We start from the raw sequence: 13,241 nt of genomic DNA, 5'->3' as shown, positions 1-13,241 counted from the left end.
CAACAAGATGAGAGTGAGTTAAGATTATTTACAGCAAGATATTTGCAGTGCCCCTCAGTTGAACCAAATCTGCTCATCACCAGGAAGCTGAGAACAGACCGATGTAAAGCACTGCCTATGGAATTCTCTTGAGCATCTCACTCCTCTTAACCAGCAGCAGCCAACTTTCCCATGTGCTGCTTTTTGTCTCTGTCTTAGCTAGGAGATTGAGGTCTGGCTATAGTCATGACAAAATTGAGTCAGATTTGAGAAAGGAAATATCTTCCTAGCAATATTGGGGTTCATCTCTATCACAGGAATCTCCTAGTAGAGCAGGTCACTGAACTGTGTTAGGCCAGCAGCTGAGTCTTCTTGTGCTTAAAACTGGAGCTGCCCTGAAGTGCCTTGGACATCAGATTTGTTTGGTATTCCCTGACTGAGTTTGGAGGTCACTGGGTGTTCAGGTCCTGTGAAAAGTTGTGTGGCAGTTTCCAGGAGTGGACTTGTTTTGAAAGAGATGTGTCTAAACTCCTGCATATGGAAGTGTTGAGGTGAAACATTGCTATTTCATTGCTGTGTAGGTATTCAGTGTGGTGGGCTTCAAGATGCATCTTTGTACCCCAAACCCAGCTTTGGGGCTTCTTCCTTCAGTAGCATCTGGTACTGTAGCTCAAGAGTTTCCATTCAGGAAATGAGTATTTTTGGTTGTTACAGTTTATAACCCAGACTTGTTGTTTTAAAAGGCAAAATTACTGTGTACTGAAGCTTTCCCCTATAGTGCAGAGGTTCAAACAGTGTAAGCAGTGTCTGTAAAGACAACTTGAAGCAATAGTGTTGAGTTCACCAGGGTGTAGGTGAGTGGGTAGGGAAATGGGACAGGAGAGAACAGCAGTGCTTGTGGGCCACAGGTAAAACCATCCTGTGGCAGGCAGGAGACATTATGCTGCTCTGCTTGTCGTGTGTTATCCTCCAGTCTGTAGGTTTCGCTGGGGAATGTGGAGATCCCCAGAGAAGCCATTGGGGAGGGAGGAAGGAGGTGCAGTGATTCATCAGCTGTACAAATCACAAACCATCTGCCTTTTTCTAATGCAGCGTCAGTGAGTCAAACGGGGAGCTGTGCCGCTCTAGACACACGGGTTACTAATGTTTTCTGTCAATTATTGAGATCCTTCCTCTCTCCTGGGAGTTCCTTAAACTCTTTCAGTGCTGCAGTTGTGGTGAATGAGGCTGATGGAAAGGCTGCTTCCCATATTAGATAAATAAGAGTTGGCTCAAACCTCCCATAGGTGTGTGTACTGCCTGTCTTGTTGAGACATGACATGCTGGTGACAGAAGTTTATTCTCTTTTCTTTTACCCTCAAATCTAAATGCTTCTTGGCAGTGGTCACGAAAACAGTCTTGTGGCCTTAGCCTTCTCTCCTTCCCCTCCATCAGGTCCTCTGGGTGTTTTTTCCCATTTTCTGCTGTGGTGTGTCCCATGTACATGTCAGAGCCAAGACGTGTGGGGCTCTAGGAGCTACTTCTTGAGAAGTGAGAACTCTTGGGTTTTATTTTTTAGAAATTTAGAGCTCATTTCTACCTTGCAGCCTTGCAAGAGGTACACCTGGAATGTGCATGTGATTTTTATTTTGTTTTCCCCATTGCAATTCACCTGCAGAAGTGTTTGAGAGCCTTGATAATTTTATTTTGGAAGAAGTTGACACTCAACTGAATAAAGGCAGGGTGCTGTGGTTCCCAGAGCAGAAGAATTTGAGAAGGGAGCCAGTTAGTGTAAGAAGTAGTAAAGCAGGAAAACTTCTGCACTGTTGCTTAAGTTTTGTAAGCAAAGTAAAAAAAATCGAATGTCTTGATTCTGTCATAGCTCATGTTCTTTCTGCTTTGGAAGAGTTTAACTTAGAGTGTCTCTATAGTAACAATAAATCTGAAGAGGAAAAATATGTGATAATATATAAAATGCATAGTTACATTGGAAATGTGTACAGGTGTTCCCTGTCTAGGTGGCAGTGTTATGGAATGACACGTGACACAAAGGAGAAAGTGGACTAGATGTTGTTAAGATATTTGATCTAAACTAATAAGAAATTATTCCTAAAAACTGTTCTAAGCAAAGAATACTTATTTTAACATACCTACCCTCTCCTAGAAAAAAAAATCTTGCTCTTTAAAGTGTATCTGAAAAGAATAATTAATCTGAACATTCTAACAGGATAAACTATTTTTTTCTGCATAAAATAAAAGATCAATACATCCAGGGTTTAACCCACTAAGCTGAACAGGTAACTTTTACTTTGTGTCTGTGAGTTTCTTTTCCTACTACCACATGATGCTGGATGAAAACTCAATATGAAAAATTATTTATATCCAGTGACTTTAATTTAGTCCAATGATGAGAATTCAATGAGTTGCACAGACAAGTAATTAAACTTATTAGAATGAATGTTTTTATAGCTTTTCTATTTCTCTTGTAAAAAGTCTGTTGGTCTTTATTTCTCTCTTCTGAACATGCAAGTACCCACCCTAGGAGTAAACACTGAACACACCACTGATTAAAGGAGGTAATTTTGACAGGGTACATGAGTACTATTTTGGAGCTTGCTGCCCCTGGAAGCCACCAGTGGAGGAAGGATGCTGGGCAGAGGAGCAGCCCCTCTGTGCGTGTTGAGAACATTTGCTGATATATCTGACTGTGTCTTGCTTGGAAGAGCTCAGTTTATATTCCTCCTTCCCAAAGGAGAGAGCAAGGCCTCAGCAAAGCATCCACCATCACCTTCTGGGTTTTGAGTCACAATCAGGTGCCACTGGGATTTGGGGTCCTTTTGTGTGCCTGAGCATCTGGGACTCCAGAGCGGGGCACCAGCCAAGTCAGGTGTCCAGCAGGGCATGGGTGCACGTGCCTCTGGCAGAAACACACACTGCAAAGAAAAAAGGCTTTTCCCAGCTTTTCCCAAAGCAGTGGGAGCTGCAGCAATCACAGTTCCCCACATCCCACTTTGTGTGCAGGCTGTGGGTTGCCAGCCCTTTTTCTGGAGGAGAAAGTAGTGGCTGGGAAGCAAGGAAATGTGAATTTTGTCCCCACCTTGGCACTCCAGTGCTCTCCCTCCTGCTCTGGAGTGTGCCCTCCAGGAGAGGGACCATCTCCTGCCTTCACCAAATTAAGGCCACTCTGTCTTAGGTGGAATAAGTGACTGTTGCTACAATATAAGTACTTTTTCAAGGCATGAACCAGTTGTAAAGTGCAGTTTCTAATCATGACTAGATTTTTTTCAGAAAGCAAAAAAGCTAGTCAGGTCTAATCTAGTTTTTAGCAACTGAATTAAGCCTGCATTTAAAAAAAAGGCAAAAAAAGTACAAGCCAGTGATTGCAGATTGGTACTTATAATAGAAAATTCACAGCATGCAATATTCAGCTTCCCTTTTTCTGGGAAGGGGTTGGCCTCTTGTGTTCATACCACCATTTTCCTCACATCTTTGGCTTAACAGCAGCTTGAATGAGAACAGTTTAGTTCAAAAGAACTAAAATGTTAGCAGTGTACTCTGAAATAAGCCTATTGCATGGTGCTGCCACACAGCCTATTCTGGTGAAGCCTACAAAGGGTTTTTTTCCCAGAATACCTGTGTTTTTCGGAGTAAGTTTTTCTATCTCTACACAGTGGTCACATCACAGCTGAGCTGTTAAGAGGCAGCTTTCATGTGATTAATTTCATCATGCAGTTCTTCAGGATTTTCTACAGCTGTTGGTGCCTTTTAAAAAACCTTTAGTTCTACCCTCAGCCCACCAAAACTTCTGATTCTTGTTTTATCTCTGTGTTTTTACAGAGTCTCTCAGTGACTGTTCTGTAGGGGGTGCAGGGCAGAGGTGGGATTTGCACTGGGTTTGCTTCTGCCCTCATTCATGTGTTGACATCCAGTTTCACAGGATGTGTTGCTGGGGAAGTCAGGAGTCCCAGAGGCAGTTTGGTTTGCTGATCATTTTTGAAAGGTGTGAGTCTCTGATCCTTAACAGAAAGAAAAATTATCAATTTCTGCTTTCCTGTAGAAAAATATTAATGGTCACAGTATCCTGTTAGAGACATCTATGTGGGAATTGTTTTATAATTAGAAATGTCTACACCAACATATGCAAACTTTCAATTTTATTTTTTCATATCTGCAAAAATTATTGCTATAACACTCTGTATACCTACCCTTTAATTGGGATTTATTCAGCTTACAAAAAACCATAGAGGTGTTGGAGCTGTATGCTGGTCTGACTTAAATGCTCTCTTAAAAGCTCACCCGGGTTCACAAAACTTGCCTTTCTGTGTGGTCTTGTTTTTTTTTTTTGGGTTTTTTTTTTTTTGGTTTGGTTTTTTGTTTTTGTTTTGTTTTGTAAATCATTACAGTCCCAATCTATCATGCAGGAATTATTTGCCCTGGTTTGCTTCCACTTATTCTTCTGTATGTAATTAAGCAATATTCTTAAGTGTTTTATCACAGAGGAGAGCAACAGCGTGTTTTTTGCTGTGCTTGCTGATGTGCTTTTTGATATTACTGTAGCAGCTGCATGCTAAAAGCAGTTGGAAGGAAGGAAGAACATCACCCTAGGCATGTTGCTTTTTTTGCACCGTGAAATGTGTATCTCCCCTCTCATCCTTGTATTTGTAGGAGAAAAATGTTACCACAACTTTAGTGAATGTGGGTTCAGCATCTCTGATGGGGGAGCAGGATGGCAGCTCTGCCCTGTGCTGCTTCTGTTTGCATTGCTGCAGCCTTTGTGGACAAAGAGTCGATGGTCAAGGGGGTCTTATGATGCTGTCAAGTAACATCAGTTAGTTTCTGCTCTGCTCTGAACTTGAGCATGGCTCCTGGGCAGCCACACGGGTTGGAGTCGAGTGTTAAAATCCGAGATGCACAGAGGGACACAGCATTTGCATCCTGGGGAAGTCAGGGACCCAAAGGCTTGGAAGGCTGTGAGAGGAGATGGCTGAAGATATCCAGCAATGAACATCATAGTGTGGTTGGTCACACGTCCTGGAAGGGGTGGCAAATTCTTCAGCTCAGGAAGAAGGATGCAGGTGGTGTCTCTGCCTTAAAAGCAACTTGCAGTGTTTGCAAGGTGGTGCCCAGCTGGTGGATGCTGGCTGGTGTCCAAGGGCAGAGCATGGCATCTGTGTTGAGGTGTGCTGAGACCCATTTGATGGGAAATAAAGTGGGATGCAATTCCAAAAAAACCCAGGGACTGAACAATTCATGCCCAGCAAGTGCCTGCTGGTGAGTTCTGTGCTGGGTACCTCCTTGTTACTTCTGCTGTGTCCTCAAGCTGGGGAAGGGGCATGGGAAATCTGTAGGGAGGAGTTTTTACCTTTATGATATTAAATGTCATGTTCAGACAAAGGGGGTGTGGGTGTTAAATTACAAGGGTGTAATTTGCTGTTGCTTGTCCTGTGTTGCAGAGGATGCTGTTTGTGGAGACTGAGCTCCTAAGCAGTAAAATGTTTCCACCCTCTTCAAATATCAGCCAGCCCTTGCAAATGAACACTGCTGTATATTTGTGTGCTTTTTTGCACTTATCCTCATGCTGGTGGTGTTCCCACTGTTCATTTTCAAATGAGGCCAGGTGCTGGGAACTCTCTGCCAGCACAGGGTAGAGCAAACAATGCAGGAAGATGAAAAAATAAAGATTTTATTGGCAAATTACACAAGTGTCCCTAAAGTGTTTGGGTTTTTTCTGTTTGTTTGTTTTTAAAAGTGAGGTTTATCTGTGAAAAGTAAAGATCCATCTGCACTGCCTGGGAGGTTCAACCTCTTTCAGCCTCTGTTTACTTTACTCCAGCCCTTGGCTCAAAGCAAGGTGCAGCACAAAGCAGTGATATTTTTGATGCACTTTTTCCTTTCTGCTAAAATTAAAGTTTTCCATGCTTTTGAATTAGACATACCTTCAAATTTGGTTGTCTTTAGACTGTTTTCTCCACACTCAGTCATGTTTTATGGTATGAAGGAAAACCAGCAGCATCTTGCCCTATCTCCCCCCTGCCCTTCTACTTCCCCAGCCACAGCTTGCAGGGTTTTGAATGAAGTTTTGTGCAACTGAGCTGTGTCCAGGTGCCATGGAAAATTCCTTCTCTGCCACCACCTTGGAGGAGCCTGTGAGAACAGCAGTGCAGAAAAGGAGCTCAGTTTCTACCCAAATATTTGCCTATTATTGTGGTGGAGGTAGGGTGTAAAGTTTACCTATACACACAAGGTAAAGATGGGAGAGAGTGAAAAGATTTCAATATTCAGCAAGAAAAACCTTTTGGATTTGTTTTTATCATCGCTTAGCTTACACTGTACAGTTACCTTATGCTGATGGAAGGTGGCATTGCTGCACAGGCAAGTGTTTTCCAGTGCCAGCCAGGCCTAAAAACACAGTTTATTTTTCCTGTGTGATTCTCTGCAGTTTCCCCAGTCTGGGGCCAGGATAGGAAATCTGGCATTTCCTCAGTCATGCACAGAGTTGCCATTAAGATCCTGCTTCATTCTTTTGTCAGATGCTCTGTAGCCATTTTAACAGGGGTTCAATTGATCAGAGGACTGTGGCTGGATTATTTCATTATTTAAACAAATTTCAGAAATTAAATGCAGATAGGTTAGGGCCTCATTCGTAAGTGCTGTGACACACTTGTAGGAAGATAAATTTAAAAGAAGGCATTGCTTCTGACTTGTGTGCTCCTGTCCTGGATGACTTTGCTGCAGCAAAGCAAATTGAAAGTTTTTGTTCCTGCACACAGGTTCTCTGTGGTTTGGTTTAAACCTCATTCACAAGATTCTGCTTGGAACCAAGCACTTTTGTTTTTCACCTGGTTGCCTTTTGCTGCTTTGTCCATTTGTTCATTTAAAAAGAAAATTCAAAAAATGAGATTTTTTTTTTTTCTTTCAACCCCCTGCAGTATGGGGAGACAAGCAAGAGATGTGGCAGGTGAGCTGGGGGGATGAGGACTGTCTTCCCTCCCCATGCCCAGGGAGTACCCAGTCAGCTCACAGGCAGCTGCTGATTGCACCCCTGCACCTCACTCCTCTGGGCACTCTGCAGTAGCAGCAGTCCAGAAAAAGAGGTTATTTGTCCTGTCCATAACAAAACAAAAGGAGAACAGGGCCAGCTTTAGGGATAGAGGTTGACCTGACCATGGTGCAGCCCTGCATTGAATATCAGATGTGGGTTTTGCCCCTTGAAGGAATGCATGTCCTGTGGACAGGGCTCAGCTGGCAAAGTGCAGCTCAGGTTGCCATCAGGATGTGCCAGTTGCTAAGCCATTGCCTTGGAGGGGGCTGAAGTGGCATCATTTATCAGTTTTGTCAGGAGCAGCACTCCATATTTAAAACTCTCTGCTGGGGCTTTGATTTTCTGGCAAGTGGCTCATGTTTGAAAGCTGTGAGATGTTCTTGGTGCATTCTCTAATGTTCTGGGATGAGCGGTGGCAGTCCCTGCAAATGTACATGATGCACCTCCCAAGGATGTGGTTTTTAGGGGGGCAGGGGGAGTCCAATCCTTTTCTGGAACTTTCTGTTTCTTTATCCCAAATGACATCTTACTGAGGTCCTGCAGGAGCTACTGCTTGGAGATCCCAATAAACTCTCCTTGCTCAGGTAAGTGTTGAGCTTCTCCTCCTCTCCATCATTCAGGATGTGGGTCACAGGGACAAAGACAGTTTGTAGCTAGTTATGAGTGCCCAAGACTACACATCATAGACTAAAAGTAATTTGTTTCTTTTATTGACCTCTAAAAGGAAGCATTTGACTTGTGCTTGATTTCTGTGGTGCATCATGATTCTCATGTGGCAGAAAAAAAACTACTGAAAGTATAGGAAAACTGTAGCACACAGAATTTTTCATCTTTCTATGCACTTAGATATATTTTGAAGGGACCTTGGCCCTTCCCCTGTGTCAGAGCATCCTTGTTTGAGGCCAGTCCTCCTGTCCTCATAAAAGTTGGGAGCTTGGTGCAGCAGAGAGCTGGCTGAGTTTACAGAGACTGGGGAATTCAGAACATTAGTCTGACTTTTAAGAAACCTTTGATTGATTCAAAGCCGTAACCTAGATGTTTCTCTTTCTCCACTCTTTCTCTTCCATCACATTCCTTTATGTTCCTAGCTTTTTCTTCCTGTGGATGTGGGGGGAAGTTCAGTGAAATATAAATAAGCCTTGCTCTGTCTTTGATGTCCTTTGAATTTTCTTCCTTTTGCTGATGTTGCCACATGAATTTTGCACGAGGCCATACATTAAAACAGGAGCAGACCATTAGGGGCAGCTGTGGCCTGGGAGAGAGAGCAAGACTCAGAGGAGCATCTCAGGAACTGTGGCTCCATTTTTCTTGCCCTGGCCCAGGACACTGCCTTGCACCTCCCTTCCCTCATCTAAGAAATTCAGTATCACAAATATTGTGGAATCTACAGGGAAGAGTGAGATGACTTGATCATCTTCACCCTGTTCACAGCACCAGCTGTGCTTACAGAGCTCATTCTGCCCCTGTCTCTCATCTTTTGGCCTATTTCAGCCAAATTTGGTATAAGGGAAGAAGCTTCAACACAAATTAATTTTCTGCAGGCACAGTTGGCTGATCAGGAAGATGGACTTTGGGACAGTTGTGTGTTTGTCTCTAGCTTCAGATCCCACCTGCAGTGGGACACAGCAACTCATAGATCACAACCAAAATATCTGTGGAATGACAGTTGTGAGGTGAAGTAGAAGGGGGAATTTGAAGGAATATGTGGAAATGATAGAGAACGTTCAGTGTGATCCAGTTTAGCAGTAGATAGGCACAAATGTACAGAAAACCAGGTATTATTGCTTTCGTTTGTTTATCATTAAAAGGCAGAATGAAAAAAAAGAAACAGAAAAGGAAATGTTGGCTCAGAGGCGAATGCATTGGGCAATGGTGGTGTCAGTGTTGGTGGTCCAAGGTTAGGGGGAAACAGCACTGGGTCATCCTGGCCAAGGCAGAGCCATAAGCCTGTGGGCAGCCCATCCTTGTTTCACAGAGCTCAGCAAATATGCTTTATTTCCCAGGGAAGCACCTGGAGCCGAAATGTCCCCGTTGGAAGTCAGCCAGAAGCTCTGGTGCTTCACCAAGTGTGCAGGAGTGTGCCTGGGCTGTGTCAGGGCTGGGAGGTGCAGGGGTGGCAGTGGCTGTGAACACAAAGCACTGTGCAGTTATCAGAGGCATCTGCACCATAGTAAATATGCATGGGATCTTCTCCATGGTGAGTTTGGATCTCTAGTTCAAATTCTCCATTTAGTACACTTCTGCAGAATTCAGTGCAGGCCTGACCCTCTCTGCAAATCTCCACTTTCCATCCTCCACCAGTTTGTAAACACTAGTGTGTCTCCCACTCAATTCCAAACACTTCTTGATTGTTAAATCTGAGTTTTCCATCAAGACTGTAGAAATATTATGAAACCAGAGACCATCTGACCAGGAAGAATAGCAAATTTGAATCAATGATAAATTTTAAAAAGCATCTTGTCAAATCTTTTTTTGTCCTTTTTTCTTTTTTTTTTATTAAGCTCTTTTGAGAACTAAATTGTTCTTTTTCCCTCCATCCAGTCCTGGTGAGCGTTTGTAGATCCTAAAAAAGCTGGTGCAATTTTCTTTGTGCTTGTTTTGACTGATGTCTGTGTCCTATCCTTTAGAAAATATATTTTACAGAATTCTTGTATTTGGGAACTTTCAAAAGCACTTCCGCATTAAAAATAAAGCTTTAAAATGTTTTGGTTTGGCTTTTTTTAATTCTACAGGGAGTGACATGCACAAGATGGGATATTATCAGTGAGGTCCTGGAAAGGGACCCTGTTTAAAAGGTATCTGAGGGCTTCCTTGGCCTTTGGTAACAATTTCTATCAATGTTGAGTGAAAAGTGGTGTTTTAAGGAAACATCTCTTCTGGAAAAGACTTGATAGGCCTCCACAAATCTGCTGTAGTTTTCTTGCTGCAGTTTCTTCAAGCCCACAATTTCTCAAAACACAGACCTTTGGAAGTGTTGATTTACATTAACTCTTCTTTCTGCCATTACTTTTACAACCAAGGCAGATCCTATAGCTTTATTTAGAAATCACCCATCATTAGTAACTACAGTCATTTAGTAGTCATATTTACAAGGTAAGTGACAGTGGGAAGTAATTAAGTTTAATATAAATCACACTCAAATCTGCAGGCTTCAAAATAGTAATTAATAGAATTGCAGCTTCTATAAAAAGATGCAGTATTTATAGCAGTATCTTCTTATTTTCCTAACTAAACACATTGAGTCTAGTGGAAATTAAAATTCCCTGTCTGTTCATCTTATTTGTTCCAGTAATTTTCTTCCTGTGGTGCACTTCATTGCAAATTACCCATGGCTTTCATTCTTTCTGGGGAAGATTTTTGACTCTTAAAATGATGATGAGGAGGAGGAAGAGTTCAGCAATATCCAAAATACACACATGCCTTGCAAATGCACGCACCTCGAGCTGTGGCTTTCTGCTAAATGATCAGTTTCGTTGATTAGTGTTTAACAAAATGTGCTTTGTTTCACAGGTGTCATGCAGCTGACAGGTCTGCTGGTGAAGCTGAGGGTCACAGCCAGAGCAGAAATTCTTTAAACAAAACAGAGTCAAATAATCAGGGAAGTTTGGAGCTGTTTGCAAGATCGACCGAGTTGGTTGCTCACCCTGTTAAAAGAAGCCACCATCTGGGACAACAGCACACTGCCAGCAGTTGCCATGGCCAGCAAAAGAAAGTCCACAACTCCCTGTATGGTGCGAACTTCTGAAGTCATGGAGCAGGAAGGTGCTGAGGGCGCAGAGACTCCTAAAGACAAGGGGACTTGTGCATCACAGCAGGACTCCAAAAAAAACTGGCCTTCAGAAAACTCAGTCAAAGACTGTGAGGTGGTGGAGGCGAAGCCTGCAGGTGAAAATCAGTCTAAGAAACCCCAGGGTGGTTATGAGTGTAAGTACTGCCCTTACTCGACACAAAACTTAAATGAATTTACCGAGCACGTTGACACTCAGCATCCAAATGTCATTCTCAACCCCCTGTATGTCTGTGCTGAATGCAACTTCACAACCAAAAAATACGATTCTTTATCTGACCACAACACAAAATATCACCCAGGAGAGACTAACTTTAAACTGAAATTAATTAAACGCAATAATCAGACTGTTCTAGAGCAGTCTATTGAGACAGCCACTAACGATGTCACTGTCACAAGCAGTGGGCTAGAAAATGCAGAGTGTGACGATTCACTTCACGGGGGAATCAGTGCAAATAAAGCGCCAGCGATGAAACTGGGAAAGCCTAAAGGGGAAACCAAGAAGGGATGTAAAAAGCCAGAAGAGGGAGTGACAGAAAACCACGTTGATGGCGCTCTCCCCCGCATCATAACCGAAGCCACTGAAGCTATTGCCTGTATAAATGGAGACCTTCTCCATGATGTGTTAGCCCATGTTATGCCCTCTGTACAGCTGCCACCAAATATCAACCTTGTCCCCAAGGTCCCAGTCCCTCTGAACAGTACCAAATACAACTCTGCACTGGACACTAACGCAACCATGATCAACTCCTTTAATAAGTTTCCTTACCCAACACAAGCGGAGTTGTCATGGTTGACTGCAGCATCAAAACATCCCGAAGAGCAAATCCGAATCTGGTTTGCTACGCAACGTTTGAAGCATGGTATAAGTTGGTCTCCTGAAGAAGTGGAGGAAGCAAGGAAGAAGATGTTCAATGGTACTATCCAGGCAGTTCCCCAGACCATCACCGTCCTGCCAGCTCCTTTGGCAACTGCAAAAATGCCGCAGCCCATCATCCAGACAGCTTTGCCTTGTCAGATACTGGGCCAGACTGGCCTGGTTTTGACTCCTGTGTCAAATGGTTCAACTGTTTCTTGTTCACCGATTACACTTGCTGTTGCTCCAAACCAGGGGCAAAAGAGGACAATACAGACCGTATCAAGTGCCCCAGAAGCCAAGCGTCCTCACATAGTTCAGGTGCCTGAGATTCCTGCCAAGGTGACTGCTGTTCCAGTGACCCCGGCCAGTGAGCGGAAAAAGACCAAGGAGCAGATAGCAGAGCTGAAGGCCAGTTTCATGGCAAGCCAGTTTCCTGATGATGCAGAAGTCTACAGGCTTATAGAGGCTACAGGTCTTTCCAGGAGTGAGATCAAAAAGTGGTTCAGTGACCACAGGTACAGAAGTCAGAGGGGCATTGTGCAAATTCCTGGTGATGCTTTAGGGAAAGATCAAATAGCACCTCCAGCTGGTCGACATGGCCGGTCATTTCACCCATACACAGATTTTACTCCCCAGAGATTCAAAGAGAAAACTCAAGAGCAGCTTAGGGCCCTTGAGGAGAGTTTCTTAAAATGTTCTTTTCCTACCCAGGGAGAATTGGACAGGCTTCGAGTGGAGACTAAGCTGAGTAGGAGGGAGATAGATTCATGGTTCTCTGAGCGGAGAAAGATAAGGGACAGCATGGAGCAAGCTGTCTTGGACTCAATGGGATCTTACAGAAAAATTAAGGATCAAGGAACTCCCAATGGTGCAATAAGCCAGGCAGAACTTCTGAGTAGCTCTCAGCTCCCTGGTGCTTTATCTGGGTCCTCCTCCACATTGAAGAAAACACAAGAGCAAATTCATCTGTTGAAAAGCACATTTGCAAGGACCCAGTGGCCATCACCCCAGGAGTATGACCAGTTGGCATCTCAGACTGGGCTCACAAGAACTGAAATAGTTCGCTGGTTCAAGGAGAACCGGTCTTCACTAAGAACAGGGTCTCTTAAATGGATTGACCAGTACCAGCAGCAGTATGCTGCTGATGGTCATAACAAGCAAAGCCAGAAAAAGAACTCGAAACACATTGAGAGTCCAAAGAACGGTAATGAAGTGTCTCGGCAGCATTACCAGGAGCATAAAAAACTGAATGAAGAGAATGGGGGGAAACCAGTGGTGAGAGCAAAAAGAGACTGCGAACCACTGAAGGACTCTTTGTTGGGGAATCAAGCAGAGGGTGTGGACAGGCTGGAGTGCAGCAACAGCCACGATGGCCACGGCAGTGAGGAGAACGAGGAGCCGGCAGAGGTCAACTGGGTGGAGGTGACGGTGGGCGAGGACGACGCTGCCTCGGACTGTACGGACGGCTGGAGCCAAACAGCCCCCGAGGGCCACACAGAGCTGGCAGACTTGGACTCTGAAAGTATACCTGGAGACAATTCCCACGTATAGACAGGTAACGCTGAGGGTGCCCTGTTTCTCTGAGCCTGCCTTTG

At 43.9% G+C, this 13,241-nt stretch overlaps 1 protein-coding gene across 12 annotated transcripts in view; it reads left to right on the top strand.

Moving 5' to 3' along the window:
- Positions 1-13,241, top strand: part of ZHX2 (zinc fingers and homeoboxes 2) — a 74,972-nt gene that overhangs the window by 55,372 nt on the left and 6,359 nt on the right. For all 12 annotated transcript variants that reach the window (XM_021546484.3, XM_021546481.3, XM_021546479.2 and 9 more), the window contains one exon: positions 10,511-13,201. In XM_021546484.3, coding sequence (XP_021402159.1) covers positions 10,696-13,197 — 2,502 coding nt within the window. In that variant the 5' untranslated portion in view covers positions 10,511-10,695 and the 3' untranslated portion in view covers positions 13,198-13,201. The remainder of the gene's footprint in view (positions 1-10,510; positions 13,202-13,241) is intronic.

This window comes from Lonchura striata, chromosome 1 (genome assembly GCF_046129695.1).
Source record: "Lonchura striata isolate bLonStr1 chromosome 1, bLonStr1.mat, whole genome shotgun sequence".
NCBI classification, from domain to species: Eukaryota; Metazoa; Chordata; class Aves; order Passeriformes; family Estrildidae; genus Lonchura; species Lonchura striata.
The sequence above is the reverse complement of the archived record's forward strand: the minus strand, read 5'-3'. Positions and strand labels throughout refer to the sequence as shown.